Raw genomic sequence first — 24,984 nt, forward strand, 5'->3', positions numbered from 1 at the left:
CCACTTGATTCTTCATCCTTATTATCTGCATGAAGTATCAGAGAGACTACAGGTAGTCTCTTTTATGTATACTACTTACAATTGTTTCCCCCATGAAATCCAAACAATTACAGTGCTTCTCTTGTTCTTAGTTTCACTTTATAGCAACAGTAATGATCTTAGCATGTGGAATTTCCTGAGAATTAATGACCAGTTGGGGTTAATTGCCGGAGGTGCTGCTGAAGTGCTATCAACTCCTCCCTGCCAATCAGTAATCCTCAGGAAATGTCCTGTTCTTTGAAGTTATTGCTTTTAAAATAGAATAGGCCCTGTAGGCTTGTTCTGCACACACATTGTAGTGTTTAATATTAACACAAAAATACAGGAGATATAATAGTTATTCCAACCCCCCCATATGATCAGAAATGCGTAAAAATTGGTTCTGTATTTAAAAGTCAATAATAGAAACGTATTTTGCCAATTAAAAATAGTCCCGTCAACATAAATAGTGAACTTCCTTTTCTCTCCTTTTTTATAATCGTGCTTCCTCTCAATATCCTTCTGCTGCTACTTCACTTCTTACTGATATTCATCAAGCATATTCTAACTGATGTTTTTCTTAGCTTTTCAACAATGTCCAAATATTACAGAATGTAATGTAAACACTGTTTACATTTTTTCTGAAATTCTCCGTCTAAGGAAGGGAGAATCCACTTTATGGCACTCAGTTATTGCCAAATACCTATTCAATGCATTATAAAAGGGAAAATATGTGGCTGATGGCAATTTTTCTTTGAGTCCTTTTATTTTGATTTACTTAGGTTTATAAGATTGGCTCTAAAGAGAAAGTGAGAGAAGATATTCCTACAGAGAAATAATATCAAAGTTTGGTTCCAGTAATTTAGAGATGAAAGAGAGGTTGGTTATTAAAAGCACAGTGTGGTCCTATAAAAGTAAAATAAAGTCTGATAATGAATTGCTTCATTTACTTAAAGATGTTCATCTATTAAACTGAGATGTTCATTAGGTGACATTAAAGAAATACAGGTTAGATTATGTTCAACACCTTTAAATATCTTGTTGTTTGATAATTAAAAATTGAAAAATGTAGTTGGAAAAAAGTTTAACAGTAAAATGGTATATTATGCAGTAAAAGAAACACAGGTAGTGAGCTCTATACATAAGGCCGAGGTAGAATTTTCCCTTTCAAAAGGTGAGATTTCATAGCAAACTCAAGATTTGGTTGATCAGTTTCAGGTGTTCAGATTCTCTAGGTGGCTTCAGAAATCTCTGCCTAATAACCTCACTGGTTGTAAAAGCAGACTCTTGAAAAAAATACCAAAAGTCAAATGTATTCAGTGGTGGGTTGGGAGACGATGGAGGTGAGGGGAGGATGGTCGGGGATATCATTTTTTTTATAATCTTTGATTACTAGTAAGTCTTTCTGCAGGAGATGATCAAAATGATGTTATTTTGAAATTCTACCTGGGCTATCTCACCACATTTTGTTCTGTGCCTGAAACAAAACTATGCTGCCACCAAAATATGAATTCCCAAAGAGCTGAATGTACTCTTTATTGGAAATATAGATTAATTTTTTTATTTTTTTAGTATTTTTAGAATTTTCCATACTTTCTCTGTAAAACTTGGTAAATTCCCTTCAACCAAAAATAAAAAAAATCAGAATAAATCTGCCATTTCTCAATAGGGGCCATATAATAGAAGGGAGCATTCCCTTACTATTCAGCAATTAAATAAATAGTAGAATGGTCTAAGTTCTGAAGTATGAGTATTTATATGTTTGCATTAGCCACACAAATGTTTAATCCATTTTTAATTCTGCTAAACTTTTGATCTTAGTGGTTGAAGCAATATGTTTCACAGATTATCTATTTACTCTTTAAAGATATGTTTTCTTTGATCAGTTCCATTTGTTTGGAATTGTTCCATTTGTTTTTGTGTACTGAGAGCAGTGTAAACAAGACTGCTAAATTTACCTTCTCTGCTCTGTTCGTTAGAAGACCATATCTCTCTCATTTTCTCCTTAAACTAAGCAGAACACAACTCTCCTGTCTTTTCTTATAGTAAAGGCTTTCTGTGACCCTGATCATTTTTTTCACCCATCATTGAATCCCTTTTATTTCTACTATATCACTTTTAAGAGTGAATGACCAGAAAATCAAGTGGTGAGGTGAAGCACAAGGCGAGTAAAACCATCATGGTTATCATAAGCAGCAGTTTGAATACATACAAACTGCTAACTAATGTCAAGTGCTTCATATCCCCCTGTATACAAGTTATAGCTGCTTAAGTGGCGCCTCTTTTGTTCAGGAAGAAGGTTCCATTCCATCTCTACCACCCTGATCCAGGTGAATCTCCCCACTCTGTAGCTCGTTCATTTTGGTTGTGAGCAGAGGAGAGTGTGTGGCATTATTGTCTTGCCACTGAAAAGGACTTAATTTAAATAGTGGAATCATTCAGCATAAAAGACCAAATTTGAAACTTATAAAATCACTGGATATATTTAGTACAGGGATATTTTCCAGCATTCATGCATTTATTTTATAGTCTTAGTATTTATCATGTAGTCCTGCAGTGGCACATGTTAGTGATGGCTAATGCAGTTGTATTGCTGCCAGTCACTGGTCCTAGTGCCATTGTTTCCCATAGAAACAAAACATAACAGCATAAATAGGAATGGGAGAGAAGCTGATCATCACAAATGACTCATAGTAACTTACAATTTTAAAAAAGAAATTTGTGGGCAAAAACTAGCTGTTGAGGTTATTTCACATCATTCTTTTGCCAAGCATGCAATTTCAGTAGGCAGGAATATGTAGGACATCATTTTACTTCACGTGACTATTTAAGGACCTGATTCCTTCAAGAATTACAGGATGGAGAAATGTAAAATTTGTGTATTAACAATGATGTAAAATAATGTAACCTCAGCTTCTTGAAGCATATCTTATTTGACCTCATGAATGCTTGTGGGGAATGATCACACCAAGAGAGAAGTCAGCCAAATAAAAGTTATTTTTGGCTTATAACATCAAATTATGCCTATTTACAAAAGTCACAGTGAAAAAAATCCATAAATATAATGCACACATTTATCCTGTTAGGGACAAAAATAGTATTTCCATGTTTTTGGTTAGAAAGCAATGCTATCTGATGTTTAGAGGAAAAGATTTAGAGCCTGAAGATTCCGAATTGTAATTTATACAGGTTTAGAGAAATTCCCTGTGATTTTTGAGGCATGTTATTTAAACTTCTTGTTTCTTAGGTCCTATATGTTCCCTAAAAAATTAATATACTGGAAACAAAGATCTATTATATAGACAAAACTAAACTATCTTAATCAAGTTGACCTTTAGTCTCTGTGGTAAGGCCAATAAAACATTCCCCAGAAGTTAGTAGCATCCAAATAATGGTTAATCCATAGTTTTTGTCATGCATTTTGCAAGAAAGTGTTACTGTTGAAGTTGTTTATATAGCTTATAAATGAAAAATAGCATTGAAAATCGGGTCTTGTGATTCTACCAACCCATAAAATTCTACCCGAGAAATTATAAGCGGGAAAAGACAATAGGAATACTGTGCCAGTAATACCTTTTACATTGTTTTCTGATATTTCTACAGCTCTTCGAGATGCCAGCAAGCAGTCAATTAACAGTGACTGGAAGATAGAGCATTCAGGAACTTTCAATATTGCTGGGACTACTGTTCATTATGTTCGGAGAGGTCTCTGGGAGAAAATCTCTGCCAAAGGCCCCACAACATCACCTTTACACTTACTGGTATGACACAGTGGATCTCAGGGTTTTTTTTACATGATTTGTATATAATAAATTTCAGCTATTAAGTAGTTGTTATATGTTTCTGGAGTTCCTTATAATTTAATTAACTTGACAGTTTTTCCAAATGTAAAATTGTCAGATTTAAAGATGAAATCTTTTGTGAGGCAAACACAATGCTTACCTCAGAAAAGGAACCAACAAGAGATTTCACTGTGTAGTTAGATTGTGTGTATAATATTGCAACTAAAAAGTTATTAACACAATTGGGAACAAATCATTAAAAGGATAGAAGATCGGGTTTGGAGCACTCTTAATTATTAATATATAGTTGGGTTTACATACCAGTTCTGAGTAGTAGTGATTTGAAGATTATTCCCATGAAGTACCCACACAGTGGCCTATATGAAATTTGTTTGGGATAACTATTTCTTGCCCCCTTTGAGGGATGGAGGGATATGCAGAATTTTGGAAGAGAAAGAAAAAGCTGGTTATGGGGGCCACGGGATGGATTTGAGAAATGGCAAATTGTGTTGCTAGAAATAGAAGGGAGAGCCCAACTAGTGAGTGAATGTGGTAGTGGTAGTGGGAAGATGGTTCAGATTTTAAATCTCACAATGACAAAAATTTCATGAGATATCTAGATCCAAAATTAAATTAAAATCTCATGTGTTCTTTGTTTTCCATGTCTTGAAACTATTTTGTGACTAGTGTTCCCTGGAGTATTTTTTATGAAGAGATCTGAAATCGTAAATTTCTATTTTATCACTTGTATTAGTTAATATCAGACCTTTGCTGGTAATATTCACAAGCTATGGAACATAGATTGACAAATTGTTTGTATTTAACAATGAGGCACAACTACCTTGTAACCCATCTTTATTTCTAAAGAAAGGGGGTAGGAGGCATTTTTTTCTCAAATGAGTCAGAAGAAACTAAAGTTCTGTTCTAAGTTATTTTTTTATCATGGCTATTGCAGAATAATTCTGTCATCTTTAACATGCACAAACTTCTCTCCCATGCAAAGCAGCCATATCTTCATTTTTGGCAGACCATTGGGCAGAATTTAAATAGCTTGTAAATCCTAACACCTTCACACTGACTAAAAATATTGTGCATTCAACATTGTGCTGTTAGTGCATTCAACTGTGTGCTGCTAGTGAAAATCTTTATAGTAAAAAGGAAACCCATTTGGAATAAATGTTCTCTGATTAATTACAATGAGTAATGAATTAATAGCTCTGTTGCTGTCATAGGGTCAGTTTCTAAATTAATATATCCATCTTTCCTTCCTCTGCTTAGGAAGGTAAACTTAGCTTTTGCTCATGACCTGATTAGTCTAGTGCCCCCCTTATTTTCTTATTAAATATGAGGTTATGAAGCCCCTTCCCTCGTATAGGTCTTTCCAGATCTACTATCCCAACAGCAGCAAAAAGCCTATAATTAAGACAGCCTATAATTGTTTCTGGTAATACCAGAATACAACTTTTTGTAAGATATTGGAAAGTGCACACAAGCATTCCTCCTTCTGTACTTTTTTGATATTTAACTTCCCAGATTGGAATTTGTCTTCACCAGTGTCTGTGCATGAATATTTACTTCGTGGATCTTTCAGGTGCTGCTTTTTCATGACCAGAACTATGGTCTACACTATGAATACACTATCCCTCTAGATCCCCTTCCTGAGAATCAGAGCTCTAAAGTGTCTGAACCCCTGTTTATGTGGACACATTCTGGTTGGGAGGACTGTGATGCTGTGTGTGGAGGAGGTAAGTTATTTTTTGAAGCAGTAGCATCTATTTTTTGGATAAATGTTAATAAATTAAATGCCATTATAATGTTTTAATAGTATTATCTGTAGTATAGCTTATACAGTAGGCACAGAAAGAATTCAGTGTTTTGGTTTTAGATTTACTTGAAGGAATCATGATATTCATAGGTCAATTTTATATTTAGATGAAGTCAAAAAGGACAGTAGGAAGAAGTAGTCCAGTAAGCAGGCTGATTTATACAGTTGCATAAAAGAAATGGTTTGTGTGTTTTTGGGTGGGTGTGCACACACATTCATTATGGGGCATACAAATATGTTTACATGTTCCACAGCATATTTGAAATGAATTATAAATTAACAGGAAATTCTGTTTCCAGGTATCCTAATAGCACTGACAAAAATCAAATAATCATGGGCTTCTGTCAGATCTCACTCACATTGGCCTACTCATCTACTTGGTTAGTTGTTGCTTAACCAGTTTCCTAAAGATTGCTCTGCATTTAGTATTGTGCACCCCACAATGCATTCTGTGCAGTTATAAATCATCACATCTCTTTTAGCTTTCTTTAAAGGTTCCTGGCATCTTTTGTTTCCGAAACTTTATTTCTATAACATAGAAACCACATTTCACATTATTCTAAGCCTGAGTGTGAATTCAGTATGTGATATTTTTCACAAAACATTTACTGTATTTTCACGCATATAGCCCACACCCATGTATAACCCGTGGAAAATTGTATTTTCATAAAATAGTCCATGTATTCCCCGCACTCATGTATTCCCCATACCCCAAGTGCAGGCTCTGCTGGGCTTGTGGGTTCTGCAGGGGAGAGGAGGGGAGGGATGGGGAGCTGCAAGCCCTGCTCCCCACTGCTGCCGCCAGCCACACTCTGCTGGGCACAGGCGCCAGAGCTGGAGCCCACAGCCGGGGATGGGCTTGCAGGCTCTGCATGGGAGGGGAGGGATGAGGAGCTGTGAGCCCCACTCCATGCTGCTGCAGTCAGCTGCACTCTCACCGCCCGCCTGCAGCCCCCCCACCCCAAGACATGCCTGCAACCGCGGGCTCTGCTGGGCACGGCCGCCGGAGCCAGAGCTGGAGCCCACAGGTGGGGATGGGTTATGATGTTCTAAAGACTCTACGTAGCCTGCGCCCTTGTATAGCCTGTACCCATCCGTCAAGTTTGTAAAAACGTGTATAGCCCACAGACTATATGCGTGAAAATACAGTACTTCTCTGAAAAGGGGGGTTGTAAATGTTCATTTAAGAAACTAAATTATAAAATTATATGAGTTTCTCTTACAGGATTTTTTTTCACTTCCCTCCTTCAAAGGATAGATGGTTTAATAGTTTTATCAGATAAAATTACCAGAGACTACATATATAACCATCATGCAAGCTTATGTACTTAACATTTTATGATTTATCCTTGCTTTATTTTTTATTAGGAGAAAGAAAGACAACTGTATCTTGCACAAAGATTTTGAATAAGAATATCAGTCTTGTGGACAACAAGAAATGCAAATATTTAACGAAGCCTGAACCACAGATCCGAAAGTGCAATGAGCAGCCATGCCAGACAAGGTGATAGAGTTTCAGTTAAATAAAGTTATAATTGATATTAAGTTTCAAATACCATGACAGTTGCAGTCAAATATGACTGACTATCACAAGACATAATGCATCAAATGTGTTATTGTAGTGTGAAATGGAGAAAAAGCGTAGATACTAACAAGTTTCTGCCAACAATGCACTTAGGCTGCATATAAACTTTCAATCCTAGCAGTGTAAACTTTCCACCTCTAGAAATGATTCCAGAAGAGGGAGCAGTATAGACATTCAGTCTGCAACTGTCCTCTTTCCCCTGCTACTTCTGCCTTCCTGAGACTAGGGTGATCCCAGTTTGGGGAAAACATGGCCTCATTCCATCCTGTCATTCCCAGGGGGCCTGGAGCAGCAGGGGAAAGCCCCCTGCCTTTTTCTCATAATGACTGGTTGCTTCTCACTCTAGGGATGAGTGAAAAGCAGGCAAGGAGCACCTGTCAGCCGCTCCTCCCTTCACCTGGTCTGTGAAAGAGGTGGAAGCTCTGCCATGTGCTACTTCTGCCACTGATTGACGAAGGGGCCCTGGTGGCCTTGCCACTAGTCATTGATTAGTTGGAAGGCAGAAACTGTGGTTTTTGCCTTCCAGTCAATCAGGAGCAAGTAGCAGGGCTACCAGAGCCCCTTGGTCAATCAGTGGGTGGTGGGAGGCACAGCAGATAGAACAAGATTAAGGGAGCTGCTGCACAGCACACTTCTGCCACAATTTAGGTAGGTCCCTACTTATTACTAGTGGTGGCCGCACACAAAGGAGGTGTAGGAGCTGACTTATTTTCTATGCATGATGGGGAGCAATGTGGCTCTGCCCTACTATAACAGCAATGCTATATTTCAGTGATTACTGTTCTTGTGTTTTGAATTGCTGATGAAGTTATATATATTGTGTATGCTTGAAGGGAGTCTCTGGATGTTAATGAAGAAGATGCACACAAGAGAATTGTTGCTATACTTCAGAGAAGGGGAGTCTGCATGTTGTGATATAGGCCTCACACAAACTAACAGTCTATTAACCTCAATGGGCATTCAGAAAACATCAAACTTGCAAAATAAGTATCAAAATTATAGCAGTGATAGGGTGAATATTTTTATGTGCAGCAAAGCAAAAAGTAAAACAAATTATGTAATAGTAGTAAAGTACTTTGATGTATCATGCATAGTGATTGAACATAAAAAATACTTAGAAAGAATGAAGACTTGAAAAGACAAGATCTGTAAACTGAAAATTATTAATATATATTAGGTTTGACAAGATCACTGTTGTCGTATCTCTTGAGAATTGACTGGATCAATTTTATTTCAGTTCATATAGAGAGGATCTGTTTTTGTGGGGTTTTTTTCTTTTTATATGGCAAATAGTACCTGACGGAGACATATAGGACTAGTCTTCTCCTGAATAACATGTAGACAATCATTTCTAAAAGTGTTGCTATGCCCTTACTCACAATGAAGGTACCACCTACAGTTACAAAGGATAAACACACACACCAAACAAACTGCATAGTTGATACTGAAGATGCCATTTGGAGTAACATGCCATTTAGAATGCATGTCATAGTCTGTCAGGGGAAAATATTATTTCTAGGGCTGTCAAACAATTAAAAAAAAATTACTTCAATTAATTGTGTGATTAAAAAAATTAGTCACAATTGTGATTTTAATCGCACAGCTAACAACTCAAAATTGTTCACAGAAAAATGCAAAATTATGCAAAATTTATACAAGTACTTTGTATGGATGTGGGATGTGTGGAGGGAATTTGTGAAGATGTTGGGGGCTATGGGTGTGTGTGGGGGGTTTGGAACCTGTGGAGGGGGGTCCTCGCACACCCTGGCAGGATGTGAGGTACTGTGGGTCAGGAGTGCTGGGCAGCAGCAGGGCCGGGGGGCTGTGGTTTGGGATTGAGGGGCAGATACAGATGCACAGAGATGCACACAGACAGCACCCAACAGGTAAGTCTGTGGAGGGGAAGGGGTGGAGGGAGAGGGAAGGGGTGATGGAGGCAAATTGAGGCCCTCACAGTGAGGGAGGGAGTGAGGCAGGGGCAGGGACTGGGGTGAATGGGGCCCTGGGGTGGGGCTGGTTGTGGGACAGAGGCATGGGCAGCTCATCCAGGGGCTCCAGGGTGGGGGGTTGTAGCTCCCTGCCACTGTGTGCACCCCTGGGGGAGACATGGGAGTCATTTATCTCTCAGATTTGTGCATGGGGCAGAGGCAGGCTACCTGCTGTAGGCTGGAGGTCTGTACCCTGCTGACTTTGCCCTGGGAGCCATGCAGTGCCATGTTGTGGGTAGGTGGGCAGGGGATGCGAAATGGCCAGCACACAGCTCCCAAGACAAAGGCAGGAGGATGCAGTTATGCTTCATGGCTAAATACAAACATTTTGTCAACCTATGTTCCATAGCTTATGAATATCATCAAGAAAGGTCTGATATTAAACAATACAAGTGATAAAATAGAAATTTACAACTTCAGAGCTCTTCATGAAAAAAGTCAAGGGAATGCTAATCACAAAATAGTTTCAAGACATGGAAAAGAAAGAGCACATGAAATTTTAATTTAATGTTGGATTTAGTTATCTCCCCAAATTCTTGTTGAGCCTGCAGTGAGCAGCCCGCCTCTGCCCCACACACATATCTGGGGGGCTTGTTCCCCCTCTGCCTCCCCAGGGGTGTGCGCAGTGGCAAGGAGCTGCCCCCACCATGCCCCTGGATGAGCTGCCCAGGGCTCCATCCCATGACCCGCCCTGGGGCCCCATTCAGCACTGCCTCTCTCCCTCACTGTGAGGCCTTCAATCTGCCCTTCCCCACCTCTCCCCCTCCACAGACTTACTGGTGTGGTGCTCCTCTACATGTAGTATGAAGGCTGTGGCTGCTTCTGTGTGTCTATGTGCACTCCCCTCTTCCCTCTCCCCCACTTCTGCTGCAACTGCCCAGAACCCGTGCCTGGGCTGTCCTATGGTCCACTGCCTCACTGGGTGATCCAGAGGTGGTGGAGTGGAGCCTGGGCATGGGCGTGGGATCTAAAACCATGCTCATGATTAACGCGTTAAAAAAATGAATGCAAAAACCGATTAATGTGTTAAATGTGAGTGTTAACTGCAATTAATTGACAGCTCTAATTATTTCCTTTCAAAAGTAATATACCTATGTGTGTTTGGGAAATTCTCTGAGTATAAAGTTGCATTGGTAGGTATTTATTGCTGACAACAGAAGAAACAGCCTGAACAGTTTTTGAATACCTGTTCATACCTTCTTAACAAGTTCCCATTTTCAAATTGAGTCTTTTGAACTAATAATAAAAAATACATATCTTTAATTGTGATGCCTGCTCAAATTTTTCAGAACATTGGAACGTGCACTGTACATTTCTGTTTTCAACATATTGTCAGTTACAGCTCCACACTCTTGGGATGCAGCTGCACATTGCACCACACGCCAGAAGTGTTTGACTTTTAAGGACTGCAAGAATATCAGCCTTGGAACGTTCTAGAAAGGTTACATACCAGCAGCTATAGCTCTCCAAATATTTTGGCTCCGCAGATCCACACTGACCTTTTCTTACTCCCAGAAGTTGTGATTTAAACTAGGTGTCCTGAGTAAAGTTGATGTGAAGGACACATACAGGGAAAGGATTCTGAGGCACATGTTTGGACTTCCATAACAGCTCATTCAAAGGGCATGTAATTCCTTCAGTGTGGATCTGCAAAGGAAAATATTCAGGGAATAGTTACTGGTAAGTAATTTTAAAAAGAAAAGCATTTGGCGATACATTTGGGTACTGTTCTGATTATGATTATAAGGAAGGAGAAAGGAAATGAAAAAATTATATAAAGGGTTCTGAATAATTAAGAATAATGGGGCGCCATTGAGAAAAGAAGTAGTAATCTAAACATTAGATTGTATTTCTTATACGTGTGTTGGACTGGCAGCCTTTTAGGAATAGTGGTGTGCCCTTGGGGAACAATTCTTTTAACATGGAAGCAACCTAAGTCCTATTATTCACCTGTTTTATACTTCTTTTTAGATGGATGATGACAGAATGGACTCCATGTTCAAGAACATGTGGGAAAGGGACCCAGAATAGACAAGTAGCCTGTACACAACAACTCAGGAATGGTACCCTGATTAGAGCTCGGGAAAGAGATTGTCTTGGGCCAAAGCCTGCATCTGCTCAGCGCTGTGAAGGCCAGGATTGCATGACAGTTTGGGAAGCTGGAGTGTGGTCTGAGGTGCAGTATGTGCAATATTCACTGTTTATTGTTTGCATCTGGGCATTTTCTGGGAACAGTGTTGGAATTCATGGATGCAATACAGAAAACTCTTGTCCAAGATTTATCTGTAATTTTTACCACTGAAAGCTCACTTTAACTGCTTTGGAATAATTGATGGATCCTGAACCATTAAGTGGTGCATCTCAGATTAAAGGTTTTACAGCTCTTTAGACTGCTGTTCTGGTGCCATTGCTATTAGGCAGGAATGAGTAATAACAGCCTCTGTATACAGTTAACCTCTTTTACTCCATTGCTGCTCTGAAATATTTCAGAAGGTCATGGCATGCTGTAACAGAGAGCTCTGGGCTTTCTGTTCCTTTAAGAAGAAAAGCAGCCCAGCCAGGGAGTTCTGCAGGCTAGGCAGGGGGCAGCAGCTGCGAGTTGCTGGGGCAATTGCTAATGAGGCAATTAGCAGTCAGTCCAGGCAGTCACCTGACCAGATGTAGGCAGGGCCCTGGGAACATATAAATCTAAGGCCAGGGCTGGCGGGGGGTGGGCCCTCCCTGGCTGCCACAGGGGAAGGAGCCACCCAGGGATGCTGAGCTGACCGTTGGCTGCCTGTAGGAACTCTGAGGCTCAGGGAGCTCACAAGGAGCCTGTGCTGGGAGGTACAGTGGCACAAGGGGAGAAAGGCTTTCCCCCTTAAAGGGGCAGAGGGCTGCTACTTTGTTGTTAATGTTATAGCCCATGGGTTTATGTTATGTTGTTTCTACCAGTGGTTTGGGATGATGCTGGAAGGGGAGATAAGAAGGCAGGGGGCTCCAGATTGTCTTACTGAGCCCAGAGCAGCACCAGAGAGGGTGCAGCCACAGAGGGGCCGGGGAATGGCAGACAGGGGCCAGGGACCCAGTGACTGGAAGGGACAAAGGAAGCTGGTGCCTCAAAGCCAGGTCCAATTTCAGTAGGCCTAGGCTAGAAGTTCTAGTGAGATTAAAGGGGCAGAGGCCAAGGAGACTGAAACCCCAACAGAGGGAATGATATACTGGTAACACCTGTGAGGCATGGGGCATGGTAAAGGCTATGATATGGAGTCACACAATCAGCCCTTAAGGCTTTGGGTGCCCTACTGGGCATAGATGACTATAGAGGCCCAGCTAGGGGCCTGGAATCAGTGGGCCTGAGGCCTAGCAAAGGCCTATGGGCAGCCTCCCTGTAATAATAAATAATAATATAATAGTAAACCATCAAAGCATGGCAAATGAGACAGGAAGGTGTCCTAGGGGTGGAGCGGGGCACAGTCACAGAGCCACCAGGGGGCATCACAGCCACCTCGGGGACACTGATGTTTTGCACATGCGAGTATTACTGCCTGGGAATGTCAGCTGGTAATTAGGAGCCAGTAGAATTAAGTGCATTTATTTTACTTTATCTTTGTCTTTAGACAGGTTCTTTATTACATATTTCTTCCATTTGTCCTAGCAGCACATGAAAAAAGTGCAGGCTTAGGGGTGATCTGATGGCCACCTATAAGTTTATCAGGGGTGACCACCAGGATCTGGGGGAATGTTTGTTCACCAGAGCACCCCAAGGGATGACGAGGTCGAACAATTATAAACTACTGCAAGACCGTTTCAGGCTGGATATAAGGAAAAATTTCTTTACTGTCCGAGCCCCCAAGGTCTGGAACAGCCTGCCATCAGAGGTGGTTCAAGCACCTACATTGAACACCTTCAAGAGAAATTTGGATGCTTATCTTGCTGGGATTCTATGACCCCAGCTGACTTCCTCTCCCTCAGGCAGGGGGTGGACTCAATGATCTTCTGAGGTCCCTTCCAGCTCTAATGTCTGTGGGGGGAAAAAAAGTACCTGGCAGGTTCTAGTCCAGGTGAGAAAAATATGGCTTGCCAAGGGATTTTATCTGGCTCACAGTGGGCCCCTTGGCCACACCTGGCCCAAGTGTCGGGGGCAGTCCAGGCCATGACATGTGCAGCTAGTCCCACCACCCCTTGGACATGGAGTGGGGTGGGGGCAGCGTGGCAGCTGGACTGTCATTCCCAGTCTGTCCCACACCCACTGCTAGGGGCACTGGAGGGGGAGAATGGGCAGTCCAGGTCTCCATGGAGGCCAGCGTGGGACCCCAACAGGCAGGTCACACTTGGCTGGGCAGATGGGATTGGGGTCGTGGGTATGAAGGGGGTAGCATCCAGGAGCAGGACAGGTGGGCTGGGGCCAGGATCATGAAATGGTGACAGTGTGGGGCTGGGGCCTGGGGCAGAGCCACAAATTGCTCCCTTCACATCCCTGCCTGCAGAACTGGCACCTGTTGTAGGCCCTGGCTCTGTACTGGCTCTTCCCCACGATTCTGGCCATGGCACCAGCTCCACCTGCCTGTCCCACTCCCAGATACCACTCCCTGCCCACTTGTGGCCAGCCCCAACCCATTCACCTGGTGGCGCACAATCTGCCTGCAGGGGTCCCAAGCCAGTTTCCATGGAGACCCCACCCATCCCCCCATCTGTTCTGTCTGCCCCACACCCACTACTGGGGATGCTGGACCAAAGGATGAAAGATGCTGTGAAGAGGCATGTGGCTAGGTAAGGAGCACAGTAAAAGGGGGAAGTAGTCATTGTTAGCAGCCTGATGAGCTAAGTTCTGTGACCTTCCTAGGGGAGAGTGGACAAGTAAGGGAAGTGTGAAGACCTGCAACATGGGGTGAGTGGACAGTTGAAAGGGAGAACAAGGAAAGCTGGTGATCTGTTGAGTATGCAGTGTGGAGGTAAGGAGAAAAGCACAATGCAAACTGGTTGCTCATTTTCAGGACCTCACAGTTCTTGTCCTCAGAGGGAATTTAAAACAATTCTTTCAGAAAATGGGCCTGTGAACAGAAGTTCATCACTCGACTGCATATCAAAAACCATGGACCAAGACCTTGCTTTGGTGCATCATTATGTAGCTTAGCTCTTAATTGTTCTCTCTGGTCTTTATTTGCTTGACAGATCACTTCCCACTTCCCTTTCAAGTGGTCAAATTCATTGGCATAATGAGGTTAAACTAAATTAGTTTTTTTGAATTGCACCTAGCTTGGACTGTAACTGCTTCATAGAATCATAGAAAATTAGGTTTGAAAGGGACCTCAGGAGATCATCTAGTCCAACCAGCTGCTCAAAGCAGGACCTTCCTTTCCTAGTTCTGATGAAGGGCTCTTAAAACCCAAAATGTGTCTCCCATGTCTTCCAACTGTACACAGCCACCTTGTTTAAGGCAGTTTTCAAATGTTATTGCTTCAATAGATTTCTTTTTTTAACAGTAGCAAAGAGATGTGGTAAAACAAATTGGACTGCTGCATATAGACTTCTGATATATAATTTTGAAATGAATTCTGAAGAAGGTCTACTATTTGCATTTAGGGATTGTTTGAAGTTTTATTCCCACATTCCTACTTTTTCTTGAAAACAGTATTTAGAATTTCTTGCATTATTTCTCATTTAATTTTCCTCTGTTTCCTTTTATTTTGTGGGTATGCACACATCCATTATATTTGGATGTCATACACTGTTATAAGGGGGGTTGTGTACTTTTGTTTTAATCCTTATCTTAACTGGTTCAGCATCAGAACCAATGAGAATAGAACAATCACAAAACCACTGAAATTTTCAGTTTTTTAATTTAATTTAATTTAAATCCAACAGGAGGCCCAAGAGATTCATAGTTAACTCAGTGTATTCACTCCTTTGTCCTTCACTCCTGTGCAACTTCTGTGACTAATGTTCCCCAGACACAAATAAATACCTATGCTAGATATAAGCACGCCTTAATATTCCAGTATTTTCTTTGGGTACTTCTTTGGTAGAGTAAGAAGGAAAAACATTTATATTTCAAAGCCAAAGGCAATTTCTGTCTTCTGTGGCCTACTATTACTACCAGTTATATTAGTTTAAAAGGAGGGTTTATATTTTATTTAAAGCTTTTCAACCATGGGCTGCTGCTTATGATCCAGCTCCCACTGCAGGCTACATTCCCTGCAGCTCCTCGATGATCAGCAGATGCTGGGAAGGGAATAGAGACAAAAAGTTGGGCGCTAGGACCCTGGGGGTGCCTCCTCTGTTGCCTTAGCTGGAGCATGCAGCCAGTATCCTAAGCTTCCATGGGCTGGATCTAATATCGTCAAAGGCCAGATACAGCCTGCAAACTGTAAGTTTCCAACTCCTGATTTAAAGTAATTTTTTACTAGAGTGAATATTGCCCAGTCTTTTATCAGAATCATATTGGAGGCTGCCTAAAGCCTCTAGGTTGAATACCTAGTCATTTATGGATGTATCACAGTTGTAAATCACATATTTCTCTTTCCTGCAGTGCTCTGTAAAATGTGGCAAAGGAGTGCGACATCGAACGGTGAGGTGCACCAATCCCCGCAAAAAGTGTGTTTTGTCCACAAGACCTAAAGAAGCAGAAGATTGTGAGGACTATTCTAAATGTTATGTTTGGAGAATGGGAGACTGGTCTAAGGTGAGATATCGTTGGCACTACTGCTGCAACATAAAGTAGACATTTTGTAAACAGGGTTTCTTGGAACAAGTACTGGTTTTATCAAAGATACATCAGTGACCCAAATGAGTGAACAATGCAGGTGCAAATAAATATAGGCCTATATAGTCATATTATAGACAAAGGCAGGTGCTAGGACCTTGGGGGTGCTGCCTCTCCTGCAACTGAGAGTAAACTGAATAGTAAACCGAATGTGGTGGGCAGTAGTCAAGCTGTGAGAAGAAAACAAGCCTTAAACAGGAAGTGGACACATGAAACACAGGCCTTTTAATGTGTAGATGTGTTGTCAATTCAGGTACAAATTACAAATTAGTAGTTGGGACCATGTCAACTAAATATAAGTGTAATTGTCCTCTATGTACCTGTGGTTCAAGTAACTAGATATGACTTGTAGCTAGATATGGCTAACTAGCAAGGTGGAGAGCAGAGGCAGGCTCTTTTCAAGAAAATGATAAATTCAACAAGGTCTGCAAAATTAGGAAAAGCTGAAAAGCTCTTGCAAAGCATCTATCAAAAAAAACAAAGAGCATAGAAATTTCTGTAGTCTTCTGGCCTGCCTTGTCTATAATGGTGGCATACTTTTGGGCAAGTAGTTACCTCTCATTTGTGCTCTCTGGGCCAAATTCTGTGACCCTTTACTCATCCAAATGATCATTTTCAAAGCATGTACATAGGATTTTACACACAGTTTCCAATTCTGTTACCTTTATAGTGTGGGCAGATAAGCTTTAACCAGGCAGTATCCTGGGTTAGACATTATCCAGTCCCCTCTTCAGCCCTGCTTTTGAAGGGTTCTGTCTCAGAGCGAACGAGCCCGCCCCTCCCTAGTGCAGTATCCATATCACTAACACCCACTAGTCCTGGATTTTTGCCAGGTAGAATGTTATAACTTCTTCATATCCAGTGTACATACATACATAGCCACATAGTTGCCTAGTCAGTGCATAGCTTACTGCATATACTCAGTAGCCGGAGGGCTGCGTACTCATCCATGGTCCATGGATGTGTAAGCACTCGCTAACTGTGCCTAAATTAGGGATGTGCTAAACAGGGCATATTCAATTTGGATTCAGACTAAATCAGGGACAGTGATTCGATTAATTGATTCAGATCACTGTCCCTGATTGGATTCAGCCAAATCCGAATCTTAAGATTCGATGCTGATTCAGAGAATCAGAGATATGGCCTTAGACACAGCTCTAAATGTTTTTTCTACATACCTCAAGGTACCAGGCGTGGCTCATGAACATTGAAATGGTGGGGCAGATGGAGCATCCCACAGGCGCATGGGGGGCCCTCCTACATGCTCAGCAGTGAACCTGGAAGTGGACCGGAAGTACTTCTGGTCCACTTTTGGGTTTGCTGCCAAGTACGCCAGGGGCTCCCCATGCCCTCCCATCTCAGCAGTTGGCAACAGGATGCCCCCCCCAGACCCAGGAGGCACCAGTCGCTGAGCCAAGGGGGCAGAAGTGGATCAGAAGTGCTTCTGGTCCACTTCCAGGTCTGCTACCAAGCATGCTGGGGACCCCTCCATGCTTCTGTGGGATACTCTGTCCGCCCAACCATTTCAGCATTCATGAGCAGCCTGGTACCTGGAAGTATGTAGAAAAAACATTTAAAGTTGCATCTGTCTGAATCATCAGATCTTTCTGAAATGTTTCAAAGGGTTCCGATTCAATTTGGAGACATTAAAGGGTCTCCTGATTCGATTCAGATTTGAATTGAATCAGCAACTGAAGCTTCACACAGCCCTAGTATAAATGTCCAAAATGTCACTTATGCATCTAGAAAATTCTCATTTGGGTACATAAGAACACAGACAGCCTCCTTTTCACCTTGGAGAATGCAAGTACAGTAGTCTCCTTTACTTACCTTTGGCATTTTTCTCCCTTGTTCCTTTCCCCCTCCCTTTCTCTGTCTTTTTTTAATTTTCCTAATTTACACCTGTTTACATTCACACTGACATGCTGTCACACTTTTAGCTTCTTTCATTCCTTGGAGATCTCAGAACAGCAGAGACTCCCTGTGCCTGAAGAAGGGTGATTGGGACTGAAAGCTTGCAAAGAACTTTTTTTCCTACTACTCAGTTGGTCTAATAAAAGATATCACATCTACTCAAAGAATTGCCTGCCTATGTCCTTAGAGTAACACAGCTATAACCAAAAATCTAGCAACATGGAAGATATTGAATATTCTTCTACCAAGTGACTTGATATTGAAACAGCTCCATGCAATCCATTTAATGTCACTTAATGTGTTTTTACTAAAAACCCAATACCATCTGTAGTAATTTATTTAGCAGATGAGCCCTGATTCAGCAAGGTACTTAGGCACATGGGTAACTGTAACCAGACATTTCAGAGCAGACATGTGCTTAAAGTTAAATGTCTGATTAGTACCTTAACTGTTAGATATAAATTACTGGAATTCAGAATAAAAGGGAAATGCTGAAAGTGACCCTTGAGAACCATTCTGTGGCAGAAAGTTCCAAATTTTACCATATTATGGACTTCACTTTAATAGAGCAATTGTCTTTTGAACCCCCTCCTTTTCTGTTAATAAGTGTAAACTCCTCTCTCTTCCTACTTACAGCCATATAACCTCTTTGCAACAACTATAGAAATTACTTGCATGGAGAAGTAGTTAATGTATTTTTAGTTGTCTTTAATGTGATATAACAGCTGGAAACAAGGAGAAAAGCCAGCACTGTGTGACCAGCCAGGCCTCCAAGAATCGGCTGCAAGTGCTCTGTGGACCACAGGTGGTTCATAAAACTTTTTTGGGAACTCCTGTTTTAGGGTCACAGGGCACAAAAGCTTGTGTACAAATCTGTACCCAGATTCATTTACTTTCATTCCACTTGCAACTTATTTTTAATTGTTTTTTATTATTATTTTGCTAAAAAGGGTTGAGCCAAGTTCTTTATTTTACCGTGATGTCTATTTTTAAAATTAATCTACTGTTTGAAACACATTCTTAAAGTGTAGAAGATAACATTTTTCCCCTCCTGGTAAGTGTTGAATAATATAACATAGTGTAATCATGAATTATTCAAACGAGTTAGGAACAGTTAATTATTTATAAGAAATACTTTCACACAAAGATGTAGATGTTTCATAGAATCAATGGACTGGAAGGGACCTGTAAGATCATCAAGTCCAGTCCCCTGCCAGAAGGAGGAGGTTAATGAGCTCAAACTAGCTCAAAGAGGTGCTTGTCCGAACTCTTGAACACCTCCAAGGATGGTGACTGCACCATCTCTGCTGGGTGTGTGTTCCAGGTTCTAGTTACCCTTATGGAGAAAAAGTTCTTCCTTATGTCCAGTCTAAATCTTCCCTCTAACAGTTTGTAACCATTGGTCCTCATCCTCCCCATGGGTGCCTTCCTGAAGAGTTGCTCCCCTCTGATATACTTGTAGGTGGCTATCAGGTCACCTCTCAGCCTTCTCTTAGTCAGGCAGAACAAGCCTAGTTCCTGTAGTCTGTCCTCATATGACCTATCCTGCAGGCCCCTGATCATACGGGTGGCCCTTCTCTGCACCTGCTCAAGCTTATCCTCATCCTTCTTGAAGTGCAGTGCCCAAACCTGGGCACAGTACTCCAGCCGTGGCCTCACCTGTGCTGAGTAGACAGGGAGAAGCACCTCTCTGGGTCTACTGGCAACACACCGGCTGATGCACACCAGAGTTGTATTTGCCCTGATGGCAACTTCATCGCACTGTTGGCTCATATTCATCTTCTGGTTGATTGTGACCCCGAGGTCCCATTCAGATGTTGTGCCAGCCAGTAGGCTACAACCTATCCTATAGTTATGGTGAAGGTTCTTCCTACACAGATGAAGGACCTGACACTTTTCCCTTTTGAACCTCCTCTGATTCTGATCATAGAACCAGTGTGTTTATGTCATGTTGGATTCTTACCCTATCCTCTGGTGTGCTTGCATTTCCCCACAGCTTGGTATCATTGGCAAACTTAATCATAGAGCATTCCTCCTCTTCAAGTCATTAATAAATACGTTGAAAAGCATGGATCCAGCACCGATCCCTGTGGGACACCACTGGAGACAGCTCTCCAGGCTGAAGCCATCCCATCGATTACAGCTCTCTAGGATCGGCCTCTAAGCCAGTTATTCACCCACCTCATTGTAGGCTGGTCCAGGCCAGTACCCTCCAGTTTAATTGAGAGAATTTCATGGATAGAGTAAAAGGCCTTACTGAAGTCTAGGTAAATGATGTCTACCTCATATCCTTTGTCCAGCTGGTTAATTACCTGGTTGTAGAAGGACACCAAGTTCCTTAGGCACAAAGGTTCCTACACACAGCCATGCTATTGTTTCTTAATACCCTGTCAGCTACAAGCTTGTGATTGATGGCCTTCTTAATTTTTTCAAAAGTTTTTCCTAGGACTGAAGTCACACTAACCCATCTATAGTTTTCAGGATCATCCCCTCTCCCTTTCTTAAAGATGAGTACTATGTTGGCCCTCTTCCAGTCATCTGGGATCACTCCCAAGTTCCACAACTTTTCGAATAGCTTCACCAAAAGCCTTGCTGTGAGTTTAGCCAGTTCTTTTAGGACTCTTGGATGTAGGTCATTTTGGCCAATGGACTTGAAAATGTCCAGTTGTTCTAAGAGGACCCTCACCTGGTCGGGGCTCATTTCATGTTGTCTGTTGACTTCCCCATATTCCCTCAGCCTCTGGACAGGTGTGCAGCTCCTGTTAGCTTTTTGGAATACTGATGTGAAGTAACCATTTAGGAGCTCTGCCTTTTCATGGGGATCTACTGTGGGCTGCTCCTTCATATTCAATAGGGGTCCTACAGTGGAACTCAATTTTTTTTCTTGTTCCCCATGTACCAGTAGAAGGACGGTTTGGTTTCCTTAATTTCAGATGCTAGCTTGATCTCCATGCTTGCGTCGGCTTTCTGTATCTCATACCTGAAGACCCTGGTTATATGAGTAAACTCTTCTCTGGTTGCCAGTCCTTTTTTCCATTGCCTCTATGTGTCTTTTTTCTTTTTCAAAAGCTTTCTAATATCTCTGTGGAGCTAAGTGGGTCTCTTGGCTCCTTTCCCACTTCTGGATCTCATGAGAATGGCCTCTTTTTGAGCAGAGAGGATTGCTCCTTTGAGGAGGCACCATCACTCCTGAACCCCCAGATCCTCCAGTTGGTGGTCACAGAGGGGCTTTCTAACTAGACTCCTGAGTTTGGTAAAGTTTGCCCTTCTGAAATTGAGGATCTCTGTTCTACTAGCTGAAATCCTAGCCTTCCGGTGGATGGTGAATTTAATTGGATCATGGTCACTGTCACCCAAGGTACCACCAATCCTCAGGTCCCCTTCCCCTACCGTGTCCTCCCCTTTGGTAAGCACTAAGTCCAGCGTGACTTCCTGCCTAGTTGGTCCTTCAACAACCTGTGACAGAAACAGGTCATCAATAGTTGCCATGAAATTGGCTGACTTGGTGGAGCTGGCTTAGTGGTCCCCCAACAGATGTCAGGGGAGCTGAAGTCACCCATGACAATCAGGTCTTTAGTACTGGCTGCCTCAGCCAGTTCCCTGGAGAATGTCTGATTGTTCTCCTATTCTTGGGAGAGAAGCATGTGGTAGACTCCCACCATCAGGTCTCCCTCTCCTGAAGCCCCTTGCATCTTGACCCAGAGGGTCTCAAGGGACCTCTCCCTGCTATCAGACCTGACCTGCAGGGAAGGGGTACCACTCTTTCACATACAGAGTCACTCTTCCTCCTTTCTTCCTAATGTGATCTTTCCTGTAGAGCCTATAGCCATCAATATCCAGTAGTGGGTATTGTGCCACCAGGTCTGTGTTGAATTCCTCAGCTATCAGAAGGAGAGCCAGTTCCCCCCTGTTTGTTTTCCATGCTTCTAGCATTTCCATAAAGGCACCTTAGTTCTCCTCTGGTCACCTCAGGTTTTCTGTCACTATGCAGGTATCTTGGGGCATTGGTGTTCATCTGGATGTCTTCTACGTCAATGCCCTTTCCTGGGTTAATAATGGAAAGGGGATTTGTGTACAGTAGTGGTCTCATGTACAGCAATGGAACCTTCCCATATCCCCCAGTCATGCCTAGTTTAAAGCCCTCCTCAGCAAGTCAGTGATTCTTATAGACAAAAGCTTCCTCCCTCTACCTGGGAGGTGAATACTGTCTCTTGCATGCAGACTACTGCCATCAAACTGTCTACAAAGGCTGAGGAATCTAAAGCCTACGTGGTGACACCATCTCATAGATTCATAGACTGTAAGGCTGGAAGGGACTTCAGAAGATCATCGGGTCCATCCCCCTGCACCAAGCAGGAAAGATAACTGGGGTCAGGTGACCCCAGCAAGGTGACTGTCTAGTCTCCTCTTGAAGATTTCCAGTGTAGGTGATTGCACCACCTCTGGAGTGAGCTTATTCTACACTCTGAACACCCTGTCTGTGAAGATGTTTTTCCTAATGTTGAGCCTGAATTGTTCTTCCAGGAGTTTGTGGTCATTACTCCTGGTTTTCCCCTTGGGTGCCCTGTTGAACAGTTGTTCACCGAGCTCTTGATGTACTCCCCTAGTGTAGTGGTAAGCTGCTACCAGGTCCCCCCTCAGACTTCTTTTCCTCAGGCTGAAGAGTGCCAGCTCTGTCAGCCTTTCCTCGTATGGCTTTCTTTTTAAGACTCTGATCATACGAGTGGCTCTTCTTTGGACTCTCTCAAGCTTGTCCATTCCTTGTTAAAGTTTGCTGCCCAGAAGTGGACACAGTACTTCAGCTGCAGTCTCACCAGTGCTGAGTAGAGCAGAAGAATCACCTCCTTGGTTTGCTGGATACAATTGATGCATACTAGAATATTATTTTCCCTACTAGCTACAACATTGCACTGCCAGCCCATATTCATACTGTGGTCTGTTATTACACCCAGATCCCTTTAATTTGTGGTGCTAGTCAGTTTGGTACCACAAAGCCTGTAGATGTGTTGGGGATTGCTTATCCCGAGGTGGAGCACTGTACATTTCTCAGTGTTGAACTTCATCAGGTTATGATCTGCCCAACTTACTAGCTTGCCTAGGTCTGCCAGTAATTGTAACCTATCTTGAAGTATGGCCATGCTCCCCCATAACTTGGTGTTATCCACGAACTTGGCCAGTGAGCTCTTCACCCCACACATCCAAATCATTAATAAAGATGTTGAAAAGTACTGGACTGAGTGCTGATACCTGCGGGACACCACTGACCACTTCTGGCCAGGGTGACACAAATCCAGTCACTATGATTCTTTGGGTCCTATCCTGCAGCCAGTTTCTCACCCACCTGACTGTCTCAGAGTTAAGCCCACAATCCTCCAATCTTTTTGTGAGGACATTATGGGATATTAGATCAAAGGCATTTTGGAAGGCTAGGTATACAATGTCAACCCGTTTTCTCATGTCTCAGTGGTGAGTTACCTGGTCATAGAAGGAGATGAGGTTGGTAAGGCAGCCATGCTGGCTGTCATTCAGAATCTTACCTTCTGCAAGCTTATCCCAGAAAGACTCCTCAATGAACTTTTCTAGGATTTTCCCTAGAATGGAAGTTAGGCTGATTGGCCTGTAGTTACCCGGGTCCTCTCTCCTTCTCTTCTTGTGGATGGGCATAACACTGGCCCTATTCCAGTCCTCAGGGACTTCTCCAGAACACCATGAGTTGTTTCATAGATGTTAGAGTCAGAAGGGACCTATTAGATCATCGAGTCCGACCCCCTGCCCTGGCCAGGAATGAGTGCTGGGATCAGATAACTCCAGGCAGGAGTCTGTCCAGTCTCCTTTTAAATGCCTCCAAGGAAGGGGACAGCACCATCTCCCTTGAAAGCATATTCCATATTTTAGCAGCCCTCACTGTAAAGAATTTTTTCCTGATGTCCAATCTGAATTTGCTCTCTTCCAGTTTGTGGCCTTTATTTCTAGTTACCCTGACAGGCACCCTGGCAAACATTGTATCCCCGATTTCATGCTGGATCCCGCAATGAGTTTTGTAGGCAACCACAAGATCACCTCTCAGCCTCCTTTTGCAGAGGAAGAGTTTTGCCAGGGGTTCCACAATGACTTCGATCAGCTTCTTCAGCACTCTTGGAAGAAGAGTCCTGCTGACTTGGATACATCTAATTTTATTAATTGAGCATATACCAATTCTATAACAATAGTAGGAATAATAGGATTATTGCTCATCCTGTACTCTACCTGGCATAGTTTTCCCTTTCGTCCAGTGAAAGACCGAGGCAGAGTATTCATTCAGGAGTTCAGCTTTCTCCTGGGTGCCAATAACCAATTCTCCTAAGTTGTTGAGCAACGGCCCCACATTCCCATTTGTTTTCTTCCTGTTCCCTATGTACCTAAAGAAGGACTTCTTGTTGTCCTTGATTCCCACTGCTAATCTAAGTTTGAATGCTGCTTTAGTCTGTCTTATCAGTTCCATGCAAATGTGGGCCATCCTGGAATAGTCCTCCTTGGGGCCCGCCCCAAGATTCCATTGTTTATACACCTCTTCCTTCTTTCTTAAGAGGACCATGATTTCCCTCTGAAGCCTTCGGTTGACCTCCTCCATGCATTCTTCCCTTCGTTATCCTCAGTCCCTGAATGGGAGGATTGAGGACAAGACCACTTGTGCCCCTGGGTCCTGGAGCTTCACCCCCATAGTCTTGTAGTATCTATGATTCTCCCATGATGTCACTGTGTCATTGGTGCCCACATGGACAAAAAGCATGGGGTAGTGATCCATTGGGTGGGTTATCTCAGGGATCCTTTCTGTGACATCTCGGATCCTGGGTCCTGAAGGCAGTAGACCCCTCAAACAAAAGGGTCCAGAGAACAAATGGCTCCTTCTGTGCCTTATAGCAGGAAGTCTCCCCCAACATCACCCTTCGTTGTTTCATTGGTGGGGGTGGCTGTTCCCATCCTGTTTGCAAAGCAGATGACATGAATGTCCCATCCATCGATGATATGAGGGCTGCATAGCTGTTGTGCGGAGCTATTGGTGGAGCTGCTGATGTACATTTCTAATTTTGCAGTTGCTGTGCATTTTTTCAGAGAAAAAGATGCCGTATAGAACAGAATACAAATAG

General features: G+C 42.6%; 1 protein-coding gene across 3 annotated transcripts in view; it reads left to right on the forward strand.

Annotated features, from left to right (window-relative positions):
- ADAMTS19 (ADAM metallopeptidase with thrombospondin type 1 motif 19) overlaps positions 1 to 24,984 on the forward strand; it is a 256,732-nt gene that overhangs the window by 202,510 nt on the left and 29,238 nt on the right. For 2 of the 3 annotated variants that reach the window (XM_090038506.1, XM_090038508.1), the window contains 5 exons: positions 3,622 to 3,779; positions 5,392 to 5,545; positions 6,994 to 7,129; positions 11,170 to 11,374; positions 15,710 to 15,862. In XM_090038506.1, the coding sequence (XP_089894632.1) occupies positions 3,622 to 3,779; positions 5,392 to 5,545; positions 6,994 to 7,129; positions 11,170 to 11,374; positions 15,710 to 15,862 (806 nt within the window). Of the gene's footprint in view, positions 1 to 3,621; positions 3,780 to 5,391; positions 5,546 to 6,993; positions 7,130 to 11,169; positions 11,380 to 15,709; positions 15,863 to 24,984 lie in introns of those variants that run through there. The other variant, XM_090038507.1, reaches the window with a different exon arrangement.

This window comes from Crocodylus siamensis, chromosome 3 (genome assembly GCF_052110815.1).
Source record: "Crocodylus siamensis isolate JL-2025a chromosome 3, ASM5211081v1, whole genome shotgun sequence".
In the NCBI taxonomy this organism is placed as follows: Eukaryota; Metazoa; Chordata; order Crocodylia; family Crocodylidae; genus Crocodylus; species Crocodylus siamensis.